This window comes from Natator depressus, chromosome 8 (assembly GCF_965152275.1).
Source record: "Natator depressus isolate rNatDep1 chromosome 8, rNatDep2.hap1, whole genome shotgun sequence".
Classification (NCBI taxonomy): domain Eukaryota; kingdom Metazoa; phylum Chordata; order Testudines; family Cheloniidae; genus Natator; species Natator depressus.
This window is the reverse complement of record NC_134241.1, coordinates 47,757,207-47,771,306: the sequence shown is the minus strand read 5'-3', so window position 1 is coordinate 47,771,306 and position 14,100 is coordinate 47,757,207. Positions and strand designations below refer to the sequence as shown.

Sequence of the window (14,100 nt, the reverse complement as noted above, 5' to 3'; positions counted from 1 at the left end):
TACAGGGCACCCTGCTTACACATGAATATGCACATTCTGGAAGTGGAGTAGGTGGTTACACACCTGGGAATGTCAGCCTAAATATGGCTTTAGGACAGAGGTGGGCAAACTACGGCCCGTGGGACCATCTTGCCTGGCCCCTAAGCTTCTGGCCCGGGTGGCTCACCCCCGGCCCCTCCCCTGCTGTTCACCCTACCCCCAAAGCTATGCCACTGCACGGGCAGCAGGGCTATGAGCTCCTGCCGCTCTGAGCGGCATGGAAAGGGGGCGGCGGTGTGCGCGGTGGTGGGGGGATTGGATAGGTAGGGGGTCCTGGGGGGCAGTTAGGGAGCAGGGGGCAGTTAGGGGCGGTGGGCCTGGGGATCAGTCAGGGGACAGAGAGTGGCTGGATGGGGCGGAGGTTCTGGGGTGGTCAGGGGTCGGGGAACATGGGGGGGTTGGATACGGCGTGGGAGTCCCAGGGGTGCGGATAGGTCGGGGCAGTCAAGGGACGGGGGGGTTGGATAGGGAGTGGGATCCCGGGGGTGGGGGCGGTTAGGGGCAGGGGTGCAGGAGGGGGCAGTCAGGGGACAAGGATCAGGGGGTTGGAGGTTCTGAGGGGGACAGTCGAGGGCGGGAAGTGGGAGGGGGCGAGTAGGAGGCAGGGGCTAGGCTGTTTGGGGAGGCACAGCCTTCCCTATCCGGCCCCCCCATACAGTTTTGCACCCCGATGTGGCTCTCGGGCCAAAAAATTTGCCCACCCCAGCTTTAGGATCTCCACCTTACAGAGAAGGGTAATGTTTGCCTGGCAAACCCATTGAGGTCAATGGCCTGCCTGCATGAATGTAAATTAACAGTGGAATCTGACCATCTGGATTTTGCTCTTGGCTCTGACCACAGCCCATCGAGGTCAATGGGATCGTTTCCATCAGGTCAGGTTCCTTGTGTTTCACATGTGCCAGTGACACTTTGCTACCAGCATTTTCTCCACCTACACTCAAAGCTCTTTAGAAATAATCGCTGGAGGAGCACAATGCTGTGAGCTCTCTGTCACTCCCCTGGGACAAATGCACACACCCAGCACCTTCCGCTCCTCAGTTCACTCTGCTCTGCGCCACGTGCAATTAACCAGAGCCCCACCGTCCCACCCATCCGCACGGGGCCAGCCTGCACAGCAGCCTGCAGTAGGGGGCGCTGTGCGCACACGCGCCCCGAGTCCCCCCGACAGCCTCGCCAATCTCCGCGGCGCCCCGGGCATGCGCAGGGCGGCGTGCGCGCGAGAGGCACCAGCTCCCAGGCAGCGCCCTCGATGGGGGCGGGTCCGGAGCGTTCAGGCACCGCCCCGTAACCCCACCTCTAACTCTTGCTTGCCTGGCTTGTGGGCAGAACACAGTCGCGCCGGAAGTGACGTTACCGGGGGCGGAGCGCCCGCCAGATTTGAAAAAGTGACGTGAGGGGTAGCGCGGCGGCCCAGCTGTGTGAATCTTACTCCTCTCGGGTCAGGTGAGCGGCGCGCGCCGGCGTTTACCCCTCCCCCGCACCGGGGCTTGCGGCTGCGAGCCCCCGGCTGCCCGGGGAGAGCGCGCGACGGTGCTGGGCACTGGCGTGTCAGTGCCTCGCGCGGAAGTGATGGGGCCCCGGGTGGGGGTGTCCGTGCTGGGCCCGGTGTGGGCGGGGGTGTCCGTGCCTGGGGCCCCGAGCATAAGGACGGCCAGACTGAGTCCCGCCAAAGGTCCATCTCGCCCAGCATCCTGTCTTCCGACAGCAGCCGGTGCCAGCTGCCCCAGAGGGAGTGAACAGAGCCGGGCAATTGTCGTCCACTCCCGGCGTCTGGCAGTTGGAGGTTTTGGGACACCCAGAGCATCGGGTTGTGTCCCTGACCGTCTTGGCTCCCTGCAGTTGATGGACCTATGCTCCATGGACCTATCTGGTTCTGTTTTGAACCCTGCTGTAGTCTTGGCCTTCGCAACATCCTCTGGCAAAGAGTTGGCAGGTTGACTGTGCGTTGTGTGAAGAAGTACTTCCTTTTGTTTGTTTTAAACCTGCTGCCTATTGATTGCACTATGTGAGCCCTGGTTCTTGTGTTATGAGAAGGAGTAAATAACACTTCCTATTTACTTTCTCCACACCTGTCATGACTTTATAGAGCTCTGTCCTCCTTCAGAGTCTGTCTTCTAGGCTGAACAGTCCCAGTCTTTTTAATCTTTCCTCATATGCAAGCTGTTCCATACCCTGATTCATCGACCCTAAGGCCAGAAGGGACCATCATCGCAGGCCACAGAACCTCGCCCACCCATTCCTGTAATAGACCCCTGACCTCTGGCTGGGTTACAGAAGTCCTCAAATCACAACTGAAAGATTTCAAGTTACAGAGAATTCACCAAAAAGAAAAGAGTACTTGTGGCACCTTAGAGACTAACAAATTTATCTGAGCATAAGCTTTCGTGAGCTACAGCTCACTTCATTGGATGCATGCGATGAAATGAGCTGTAGCTCACGAAAGCTTATGCTCAAATAAATTGGTTAGTCTCTAAGGTGCCACAAGTACTCCTTTTCTTTTTGCAGATAGAGACTAACACGGCTGCTACTCTGAAACCAGAGAATTCACTATTTATTCTACTTCAAACCGGCAAGTGACATGTGCCCTATGCTGTACAGGAAGGTGAAACCCTCCTACCCCATCCACAGGGTCTCTGCTGATGTGACCTGGGGGAAAACTTCATGACCCCAAATATGGTGATTAGACCCTCACTGTGTCTGAGAGACCTACCAGCCAGACAGCTGGGAAAGAATTCACTGTAATAACTCAGAGCCAACCCCATCTAGTGTCCCATCTCTGGCTGTTGGAGATATTTGCTACTAACAGTTGCAGATAGCCACATCCATTGTAAGCAATCTTGCATACCACCTCCTTCATAAACTTATCCAGCTCAATTTGAAGCCAGGTAGGTTTTTTGCCCTCACTGCTCTCCTTGGAAAGCTCTTCCAGAACTTCACTCCTCTGATGGTTAGAACCCTTCATCTAATTTCAAGCCTGAACTTGTTGATGACCAGTTTATATGCTTTCGTTTTTGTGCCAGCATTGGCCTTTACCTTAAATAACTCCTCTAACCATGTATTTATAGAGAGCAATCATATCTCCCCTGACCCTTCATTTGACTAGGCTAAACATGAGAGGAGACTCAAAGAGCTTGGCTTAAGGTAGGTTTTCCATTCTTCTGATCTCCTACTAGCCCATCTCTCTACCTGTTCCAGTTTGATTTCATCTTAAATATGGGAGACCAGAACTGCACACAGTAGTCCAGATGAGGTCTCACTAGTGCCTTGTATAATGGTAATAACACTTCCCTGTCTCTCATGGAAATACCTTGCCTGATGCTTAGAGCCCTGCGTGGATACAAAAAATGTGGATCCGCATCTGCCAGAATCAATGTGCATCCGACCTGCTATCCACTGGCTGTCTTTTATGTGTATTTGCACCAGCAGCAACAAGCTGTCTCACAAGGGCCAAAGATAGTGACAGGGTGGAGAGTGCAGATGAGTGAGCAGGGGGTGGGGTCTTGCAGTGAAGAGGTGGTATGAGGGCAGGTACTGGGCATAGGGGGTGGCACGGGGACAGGGTCTCGAGGAGAAGGGGTGGCATGGGGGTTGGAGGGAAGGGGCATCGCATACCGCTCCCTGGGGGCTCGTGTGTGATGGCAGCAGCAGGGTGTGTTGCATCATAGCAGGGCAGAGGGATGGGGCACTCGGGCGCCACCCGCTCCAATCTCTGTGGCTGGGGCGGGCCCTGCTGCCCAGGAGCCAGCGGGCTGGGAGTGTGGCCAGTGTTGCCTGGCTGGGCCATGGTGGGAATGCTGGTGTTGTTTGAGGGGCCAGAGCTTCTGGATAGGAAATGGTGCGGTGAGCAGGTGCTGGACATCAGTGACTGCGACCTGCCCCCCAGCTGCTGGCCGCCGGCCCCAAGCGCACTGCATCCCCCTGGCTGCCCGAGCTGGATGCCGAGGGTCAGGCGCCGCTGGTGGGTAGAGCCATGCACGGTTGTCTCCACATCCAATCCATTAACTGCAAAAATGGACTGCAGATATGAAGTGGATATCCGTGGATTTTCAGGGCTCTACTGATGCATCCTAGGATTGCATTAGCCTTTTTCATGGCTGCGTTGTATTGTGGCTCATTGTCATCCTGTGATTGATCAATACAGCCAGGTCATTCTCCTCCTTGATCAATTACAACTGATATGTCCCCAACTTATAGCAAAAATTCTTGTTCTTAGTTCTTATGTGCATGACCTTGCAGTTCGCACTATTACATTTCATCCCATTTGTATTTCTCCATTTTTCAAGGTCATCCAGATCTTCTTCTATGATATTCCGGTCCTCCTCTGTATTGGGAACACCTTCGAACTTTGTGTCCCCCGCAAATTTTATTAGCGCACACCCACTTTTTGTGCTAAGATCATTGATGAAAATGTTAAATAAGATTGGTCCTGAGGCAGAACCCTGAGGAACTCCGCTAGTAACCCCTCTCCAGCCTGACAGTTCACCTTTCAGTATGACACATTGTAGTCTCACCTTTAACTAGTTCCTTAGCTGTCTTTCAATTCTTGTATTAATCCCCATCATCTCTAATTTAATTGATAATTTCCCATGTGAAACTATATCACGTGCCTTAGTGAAATCTAGGTAGATTGGATCTACTGCATTTCTTTTGTATAATTTTTGTTGTCCTTTTCTATATGTTCTCCAATTCAAATATCTTTTTTTGAGACTGGCTGACCAGAATTGCACACAGTACTCAAGATGTGGGCGTTACCATGGATTTATATATTATATTTTTGTATTATCTATCCCTTTCCTAATGACTCCTAACATTGTTAGCTTTTTTGACTGCTGCTGCACATTGAATAGGTATTTTCAGAGAACACAGACTCCAAGATTTTTCTTGAGTAGTAACAGCTAATTTAGACCCCATCATTTTGTATATACAGTTGGAATTGTTTTTTCAATGTGCATTACTTTGCATTTATCAACATTGGACAACAAAATGGTAGATGAAATTCAGTCATCCTGGAGCAGGAGGGGCTGTCAGTGCCTGCAGGAGGAGTGATGGGGCCCTTTGGGGTGCCTGAGGTCCCTGTCCCCTGGGCAGAGATATGATGGGTCCCTTGTGGGGGGGAGGCGGGGCACGTGTCAGTGCCTGGTGGCGGCAGTGCACCTGGGGTCCCGGTGACTGGGGTTAAGGGTAGCATGGGTCCATGGGAGGACCTGATGTGGTGGGGGGCTGTCAGTGCTTGGTGGAAGGTTGATGGGGGGGGGGGCCTTAAGAATCATAGACTTTAAGGTCAGAAGGGACCATTATGATCGTCTAGTCTGGCCTCCTGCACAACGCAGGCCACGGAATCTCACCCACCAACTCCTGTAACAAGCCCCTAATTTTATGTCTGAGCTATTGAAGTCCTCAAATAGTGGTTTAAAGACTTCAAGGTGCAGAGAATCCTCCAGCAAGTGACCCATGCCCCATGCTGCAGAGGGAGGCGAAAAACCCCCAGGGCCTCTGCCAATCTGCCCTGGGGAAAAATTCCTTCCTGACCTTTAAAGGCCATCAAGACAGGTGTTATGCTTCACAGGCACAGTTTATTCACTCTGAAGTTTTAGCAATGGGACAACATTTGGTGGTTGTGCCTTTGGGCCCCAAAGTATTGGGGTTATCAAACATCATGAGTTTAGGCTAAAAAAAAAAAAGGCAGTTATTTTTGACCTTTGTCCTATTTTGTGCATACAAGCTGCAAAAAACATTAAACACAAACTTTTTCCAAGAAATATGGCAAGGGGATCAGCAAGGGAGTAAGGAGTTTGATTAGGTCAAAGGAAAGTGTATTTGCTGTTCGATCGCTGATCTGTATGCACCATAAAATAATCCTATAAATAAAAATAGATCACATCTTAATCATGTCCCGTCAAATTCCAAATGCTTCCCAATTATTTTCTCAACATAGGTCAAGTAACCTCAAGATTTGACATTTTATTTTAAAGGTTTACTGCTGCTTGATGGTAATGTAACAGGATATACACTTTATCTAGCGCTCTTCGTGGCTGGGTCAGGTCTGTGGAGGGCCCTGGAGTGGGGTAGGGGGCCGTTAGTGCCTGGGGGAGGAGTGTCGGGCTATGTGAAGAACAGTCACAGGGAAATGGGAGTGGGTGACAATTCCACATGGGGAAAAGGGATTTTTCTGTGGTGGTGCTGGGTCTGGAACCAGAGCTGGAGCCCAGAGCCCATACCTCTATGATAGTTCCATAGAGGACTCTGCTGGGAGGTTGCTTGGTGTCATGCAGAGGCCCTGGGAGGATCAGCCGTTGATCTGTGCTCCTCTGCATAATCTCCCCAGCCTGTGCTCTGACAGTTGTGGGACTTTAAAGGTGCATTCTTTGTGCTGCTGTTTTTCTTTGCAGACCTGCAAAATGGATCTCTTAACGTTTCCCAGATATAATCCTAGTGACATCATAACTCACATCCGCAATCAGATCCTAACAGGATCCGAAGCTAAAAACCTCTCCAAAAATGACTTGTTTCCAAATCCCAAGGTAAGAATGCTCTGGAAACAGAGTAGCTTGCTGCTGGAGGACAATGTAAATAGAACAGTGTATTCAGGATTTTACCACATAACGCTTATTTGCAAAAGTAGTCCCACTGGCTGTGGTAAAAATATTCACATGAGGAAATATTACAGATGTGGTCTGCCATCTTACAGGTGAGCAGACAGACCCCTGCATCTGCATGCAATTTCATGATTAGGACATTGGAACCCATAACTTGGTTTTATGAAATTGGGAAACCTGCTTTACTAGGCCATCCTCTGTGTAACAGATTTAGCCTAATGATAGTGAATGCCATTTGTCTGTTGCTTAATTGTTAGCAACAGTTCTGCCTTAAAGACCATGCATTTAGCCAGGTGAAGGTGCTTAACCATGTATTCAGTAAAATTTGAAGCTCTGGTATTACAGTACAGAAGTTGCAGAATTCAAATAATGGAATGCACTGAATATCTGAATTTCTGTATATTCACACATTGTCATAAATCTTCATAGTCTTTGTGAAAAAATGAAATCTCTTCATTTGTTAAAGGCAGAGTACTACTTGTTTGTGATATATTCTGTGTGCTATAAATCACAAGGAAGTCTAAATAGTAATTTACAGAGAGGAAGCTCATCAAGTCACTTGGTATTAGTGTACTTGTAATTACTGGAACTAAATGTTCTCTCTCCCTCTTGTAGCGTGAGGTATTGCACATGATCTTCATGAGAACCTTGCAGAATGTGTATGGAATCCGTCTGGAGCACTTCTATATGGTGTGTATACAGTTGTGCACAATTAAGTGGAAAAAAAAGAAAGTGAAACTCAGCTTCCAGAATAATGAAAATTAACAGTTATTAAAGCACTGGGTTTTTTGAATTTTTAAATTAGCTGATCCTTCTAGCACTTTGTGTAGCTGAATGTGAATTTGAAAGTCCTGTGGTATTTTGCATTGAATCCACAGCATTTAGTTAACAAATAACTTCAGGTGTAATACAGCTAGAAATACTGGATACTATTATTTTCCCAGTCTGCTGTATTTTGGGTTTAACCTTTCTTTCTCAAGACAAAATAAATATAAAAAGTACTTTAAAAATACCACTATAAAAATAGAGTTGAGAACAAAGCAGTCCATGAAACGGACAGCCTGGGCAAACTAAAAACTGATTCCTCATTAATTTAACACTATATAGATTTCTATCTCCAAAGTGTTACAATAATAACTAATCCCTAACAGCCCTGTGGCTAAATAAGTACTAGCCACATCTCTCATATGGGCAAACTGAGGTACAAAAGTTGTAACTTGCCAAGGTCAAGGGAAGTCTGTCATAGCCGTGAATAACGTAAGGATTCCTGGCTTCCAGAAACTTTGGTTTCAGGGCAAAACTCCCAAAATGAGCCTCTGCAGAATGTGCGCAATGCATGTTTCAGTGACCACAGAATGTCACCTTGAGTCACCCAGGTACTGTGACAAGACTGCCTGGAAACCTTGCTTCAGCAGAGCCCGAGACTTGCTGCCTACTCTTTTAGGCATGTCAGTTTGGCATGTGCTGATCTGGAGTTCTTAACTAACATTGAGTAACTTCTTCAGTATAATGTCCTCCCTTCCCACCAGGGGCAGTGGGTGCCATGCTTTAGTTGAGATAAATCCAGAGCAACTGAGATCAGTTTGGGGAGGGTCAGAGCTGTAGTCTGAGCCCCAGATATGTGCAAAAAAAGTAAGAGGAACAAAATGATTTTGTGAAATTTTGTTTTTTGGGGATAGGGCTGTTTCTTGGGAGCCACTTTCTCAAATGACACCAACTTTGCTCACGGACTCTACTCAGCACCCCCATGAGGCATAGCAAATTTCAAAACAATCTGAGCCAGCATGTGGATTTTAGAGCACTTAGAATAGTCTACTTTCAAACAGAAAGCAACACTCCACCCTTTAATTATAGTGGAGTTGGTGCTACACTATAATATACTTGAATGAGTGCATTAAAATGTAATGCAGGCGTGTAAAAAAATACTATAACATTACATGGCAGCACAGGAATCCAGACCCACATTGTTTTGAGGGGGTAAACCAAGAATTTCCTTACTAATTATCAGCTTGTGCTAATATCTAAGGCTCAATTCTAGTCTGAAACATGGCAGTGCATCATAAATCCGTTATTGCACTTGAACATTCACACCTGTTCTAGCCTGTAATGTTACTTGACCACAGCCTTAGTTAACTGTATTTCTTTGATTCCGTCTAAAGGATTCAGTGGGCCAGGTGATTATTTTTTTTTAGTTAGGATGCTGTATTTTTGTATTGTGTGAGTAAATCGTTCTCGTTTCCAGGTGGTATTGACTAGGCAAGCACCTTCCAATGTTATCACTTAGCAGCTGTTTGAGAAACCCCCTCCTGGAAACACGAACCTTCCCACCCTGTCCAGTTTTCAACTACTTGGTTCTCAAAACATTATTCTGTGAGCCACCAGGACAGGGATCCACAGGCTGCAGTTTGGGAACCACTAACTTGCCTTTGCCTTGACGTTTAGTGATAGTTCCCCACCCATGTTTATCACCTCTGAGTGACTTTCCCATTAAAAAAACTAGTATTTTCCCCATGTGAATACTCCTTGTAATAGTCTTATTTATTGACTCTTGTGTTTAGATGCCGGTCACTGTTGACATAATGTATCCACAGATTGTTGAAGGCTTCCTACCTATTTGTAACTTGTATATTAATATGTGAGTACAACAAATGGATTTTTTCATACTGCTCATTCATTATTTGATTGTAGTTTAATTTTAGGTGATTGGCCTCTGTGCAATTGTGGTTGTCCTTCAACTTGTTGAGCTTGTGTGAAATAAAATTTAGCAGACTAACAAGAGGCAGCTTAAAGTGGCTAACAGTTTAGTAGACTAAGAATCTGCTGCCAGCTGCTTTTTATCCAAATGTGTGAGATAGCTTTAATGCTTTAGGATTGTGAGACTGAGGTTTAGATCAACAATAAATGATGGTAAGCTAGTGAGCACGCAATTGAATTGGGAATAGCTTGAAGCAGTTCACTGAGGCCTATGGCATATGATACGGAGGAGGATCTTAGAGTAGCTGTTACATAAGCCTGAAGTATCACCCCAGTTATGTCTATCATTGTTAGAGGCACTGTTAGAGGCATCTAACAGACACTGCTCTATTCGGTGTGTGGTGGAATAATTGACATTGGGCAGATTGACTTATAAGTTTCATATTAGTCCACTCCTATTTCTTTTTCTGTTTCCATTTCTAAGGCCCTGTCTACATTGCACAATTAGGTCAGTGTACAACAGCTTATGTTCAATTATGTCAGTGTACACTACACTGTTTTCCCACGGATGTAAGTGTAGACACTGCTTTACTTAGGCTGTTGGCTGTCTTGTCAATTTCATGCTGGAGCCATGAAATTGACAAGACAGCTGGGCAGCTAGAGGCCCACTACCACTGGCTCTCTGCTCCCAGCCAGGCTGCTGCCCAGAGGCTCCCTGCTCAGGGAGATAAGTAGCCCTGGGTGGCTGCCCCCATTTCCTGGCTGGGAGGAGAGAAGTCCCAGGTGGCTATCCCCTCCCATCTCCTTCCCCCCATTCCTGGCTGGGAGCATGGAGATGAGAGCCTGGGGTCGCAGCAGGAAGCTGACAGGAGGATGGTGTGGACATCAGCCACAGCAATAATTACTGCGGTGGCTGTAAGTTGACCTAAGATGATAGAGTAGTGTAGTGTAGATATGCCCTAATACACTGAAAAAATAAATTTAAGCTTCTGAGAGAAGCTGGAGGGTGTACTATGTTGAAAAGGAAGGAAATTACAAGAAAACAGTGCAAAACTGAAGAATGCATTTAATGTGATATTCCCCACAAGAAGAGGATGTGCTCTAAATGGGCAGTTAAAACTCAGCATTTACTAAAGATATACTAATATAAAAAGCTACGATAAGAGAACGTTAAGGTTGTAAAGTAAATTGCTCCATGGTATCTGTCTCCTTGTGTACTTACTTTCAACTTTGAATAAAATGAGCATATACTATTTTTTTTTCTGCCGGACCCCTCCCTGTTTCACTGTGCACGGTGGGATGGTGAATGAGGCAAAGATCTACAGTGGATCAGCATTTGAGGACAATCTTTGCAAAAACACAATTTAAAATTAGTATGCTGGATATTGGAGATCACTTTAGGGCTTGTCTACACAAGCACTGAGTTTTTGGGAAGCTGGGGTATATATCTACCCTGCTCTAATCTGCTGCTCACAAATGTCCGTGTGGACCCTGCTGTAGCTCACTAAAAGTTCCCTAATGCACTTTAATCCATTCCTGTTCAAGTCGGGGTAGATCAAAGCACTCTACAGAACTTTGTTTGCCACAGTGGGGTTTACACAGATGCTTGGCGCATGGCAGGCTAGTGTAGGATAGATTTACACCTCAGCTGGCCATGAACTAAGTAGACAAGCCCTTAGTTGAACAGAATGTGAAGGACATCATTCTGATTTGGTAGGTTAGCATAGAAAGTTTTCCAGATCTGACAAATATTGTCGTTCTTATGTGCCAGTCCATGGAAGAAGCATTGAAAAATCCCTTTCTTGTTCTACTGCACTAATAAACAACCCAGGTGTGTAAAACCAAACATTCTGTCTATGCAGCATGCTGCAACAGAACCAACTGAACTGAATACACTCTTACAGAAGTTTCAGAAAACTTAAATTGAGTCTACTGAGAGACCTATTGGTTTTGAATAAGTTATCCATCTTTAAAGAAAAGATCCCACAAAATAAAACGTGAATGGAAGTTCTTCAAATCTCTGCTTAAACATTACTAGCACCTCACGAAGCATTGGTTGATACTGCCCACTAAAATGCTCTAAATTTAAGTGTCCTGTGAAAAGTAACTTAAAAAAAAAAATCCTTAAGCAAGGTACTGTAACAACTCAGGATCTATAATACTAGTTTGTTAATGCAGTACTATTAAAATGTTATTTGTGAGTTTATTCTGCCATATCTGATCACCATTGTGTACAGTACCAGGATACATTCAGACACTAGTGTTGTGGGAGAACACCCATGTACTCTAGATTTGTATAGGGCAAAAGTACTGTAGTGGCCATTTGAAGTAGGCTTGTTCACAGAACTAATAACATTCAGTATCTTTTAAAATTTTTTTTCTTCCCACAGGGAGCGTTTTCTTCCGGTCTGCCGTATTAATGACTTTCAGCTTGCTGATGTCATAAATCCAAGTAAGCAAGCATCTGTTAACCCATCCATGTCTCCACATGCTCACACATGATGCCTGGACCATTTCTGTGAAAGATCTTTGAAAACTCTTGGGTTTTACTTTCTACACTGGGGTACACAATTGTGGTGTAATGGAACCAGTAGCTGCCTATTTTTGAACCTCATGGTATGGCCTGCAGAGAAGACCAGTTCAGTAAAGAGTTCTTAAAATTCTTATTAGCCATTGGCTTATTAGCCAAATTAGCCAATCCAGTTAATACTAATTAGTTGTTAAATCTCAGCTCTCTTACAAAACATTACAGTTCTGTCTTGCTACTAGGTTAGATAGTAATTGTATGTTTTACAGTAGTTTTGCAATATATGGTGGTTATAATTACTCTTAAAAAGTAGAAATAATTATGAGTAGGTGACAGGATTGGAACTTGATAATGTGGATTTCCTGGGGGAAATATTTCTATAGAAAACACTTGTATTTCCTTTTTTCTTCCACTCTCTTGCCAACTCAGTGTTGCAGTTCTGGTGTGGCACAGGCCATTCAGGAAAGACTTTGTGAATTTGCTAAAGAAATTTATTTAAGTTGATTTCTGCATCTTCCTGTTTTCCTGCCAGAGCGTTTGAGGTTGGCCAGGAGTGTCCTTGTTCTCTATTCCAAAATTCAATTTGAATTGAGCTCAGAGAAGGACCTTCTCAGTTCAGGGACCTAGCTGTGGATTCTCTTTGAATATGTTTGCTGAAGTCCCTGTGTAGCTGTCTTCAGGGTTTAGTACAAGGTTTTTCTGTTTGGGTTGCTGACCTTTTTTTGCCTCCCTTAGAATCATAGAATATCAGGGTTGGAAAGGACCTCAGGAGGTCATCTAGTCCAATCCCCTGCTCGAAGCAGAACCAATCTCCAATTTTTGCCCCATATCCCTAAATGGCCCCCTCAAGGATTGAACTCACAACCCTGGGTTGAGCAGGCCAAAGCTCAAACCTCTGAGCTATCCCTTTTTTCTTTTTATCAGATATTTTTTGTACTGACATTAGTCAGTGTTCAGTGTTTTCAGGGGAATGGCTGTTTTTCTGAGACGTTATGCCCAGTTTGAAATTTATTTTTAGATTGTATAAGGTCCTGGACAATGCATTTGGATGCATCATAAATCCATGGCTTGGTGCAGTTGATTGTACAATCAAATTATATCTTTTTCAGATACTGGTAAGGTAATAGCTATAAGACTTGGGTTTTGTTTAATTTTTTTCAGACTGACATGACTTAATCATATCAATTTAAGTACATTTCATGACTGAGGAAGATTTGTTCCTCTCTAAAACATAATTGGGTCAGTAATAGATCTCTCTTAAAATACCCCTCTCCCCCCAACTGGCATTGAAATTCTGTAAGAAATTCTCTTCTAAGCCAATATGGGTAAATTAACCTCCTAACTTTCCTTGGAGTATAGTACATGGTACTTTTCTTCATTCAGTCTTTGCCTCCATTTAGCTGTTTGAGTTTTGCTATGCTCAAGTTTTCCAGTTATGGGGCATATAGAGTCCAAAACACTCCTTCTTTGCTATTCCTCTCTTTTAGAAGCAAAGCGGACAGCTCGTTTCTTGAGTGGCATTCTTAACTTTATTCACTTCCAAGAATCGCGCCGTGAGATCTACATGGAATTCCAGTGGGCATATGTAAGATTATGTATAGTTTGTAAGAAACAGCTCAGATAAGACCATCAAAAATATAATTAATATTAATTTATATCTGGAAGTTTAGAGGCTTAAGTACTGTTTGGGAAATTACACTAGCATGCCATGTGTTACAACTTTTTTCAAAGTGACTGTAACAACTTTTTGTCTTTTTGTAAGACAGATCTTGAAGAGGAAAAAATATAAAATTCCAGGTGACTCCTGCCTATGCGTTAGGGAAAACATTTAAGTGTTTACAGGGTAGGAAGGAGTCTTAATTTTTTCCAGCTGTTGGAAAGGCAGCACCTACAGGTACCAGCTGAATACAGGCAAGTCTTATTGTGCCATTGAGCTGTAGGCTTTGATCAAACATGAGGCACTGGTAAATAGTTTCAGAAACACTTTGGTGTGGTACTCTGGGGAAACATGTCAATTCTTCTTTTCATCTAACTTCAGCCCATTTAAGCATGCCTCAATGTCTGGAAGAAATAAACAGCTGTATGAAGGACAAGCTGGGTCAAAGTCAGTCTAGGAAAGACAGTAGTGGTGATGGGAGGAAGGGGAAGTTAGGAATTTGCCTATTCTCTTACCTCACCACTGAGTCAATGTTTTAGACCACATTGTGATGGAAGGCTATTACACGGTTTCCTGCTGGATGATCT

At 45.2% G+C, this 14,100-nt stretch overlaps 1 protein-coding gene across 2 annotated transcripts in view; it reads left to right on the top strand.

The window, feature by feature from the left end:
* Positions 1 to 1,348: 1,348 nt before the first annotated feature.
* NUF2 (NUF2 component of NDC80 kinetochore complex) overlaps positions 1,349 to 14,100 on the top strand; it is a 30,659-nt gene continuing 17,907 nt past the window's right edge. For both annotated transcript variants that reach the window (XM_074962178.1, XM_074962179.1), the window contains exons 1-6: positions 1,349 to 1,482; positions 6,429 to 6,560; positions 7,251 to 7,325; positions 9,194 to 9,270; positions 11,720 to 11,781; positions 13,344 to 13,441. In XM_074962178.1, coding sequence (XP_074818279.1) covers positions 6,438 to 6,560; positions 7,251 to 7,325; positions 9,194 to 9,270; positions 11,720 to 11,781; positions 13,344 to 13,441 — 435 coding nt within the window. In that variant the 5' untranslated portion in view covers positions 1,349 to 1,482; positions 6,429 to 6,437. The remainder of the gene's footprint in view (positions 1,483 to 6,428; positions 6,561 to 7,250; positions 7,326 to 9,193; positions 9,271 to 11,719; positions 11,782 to 13,343; positions 13,442 to 14,100) is intronic.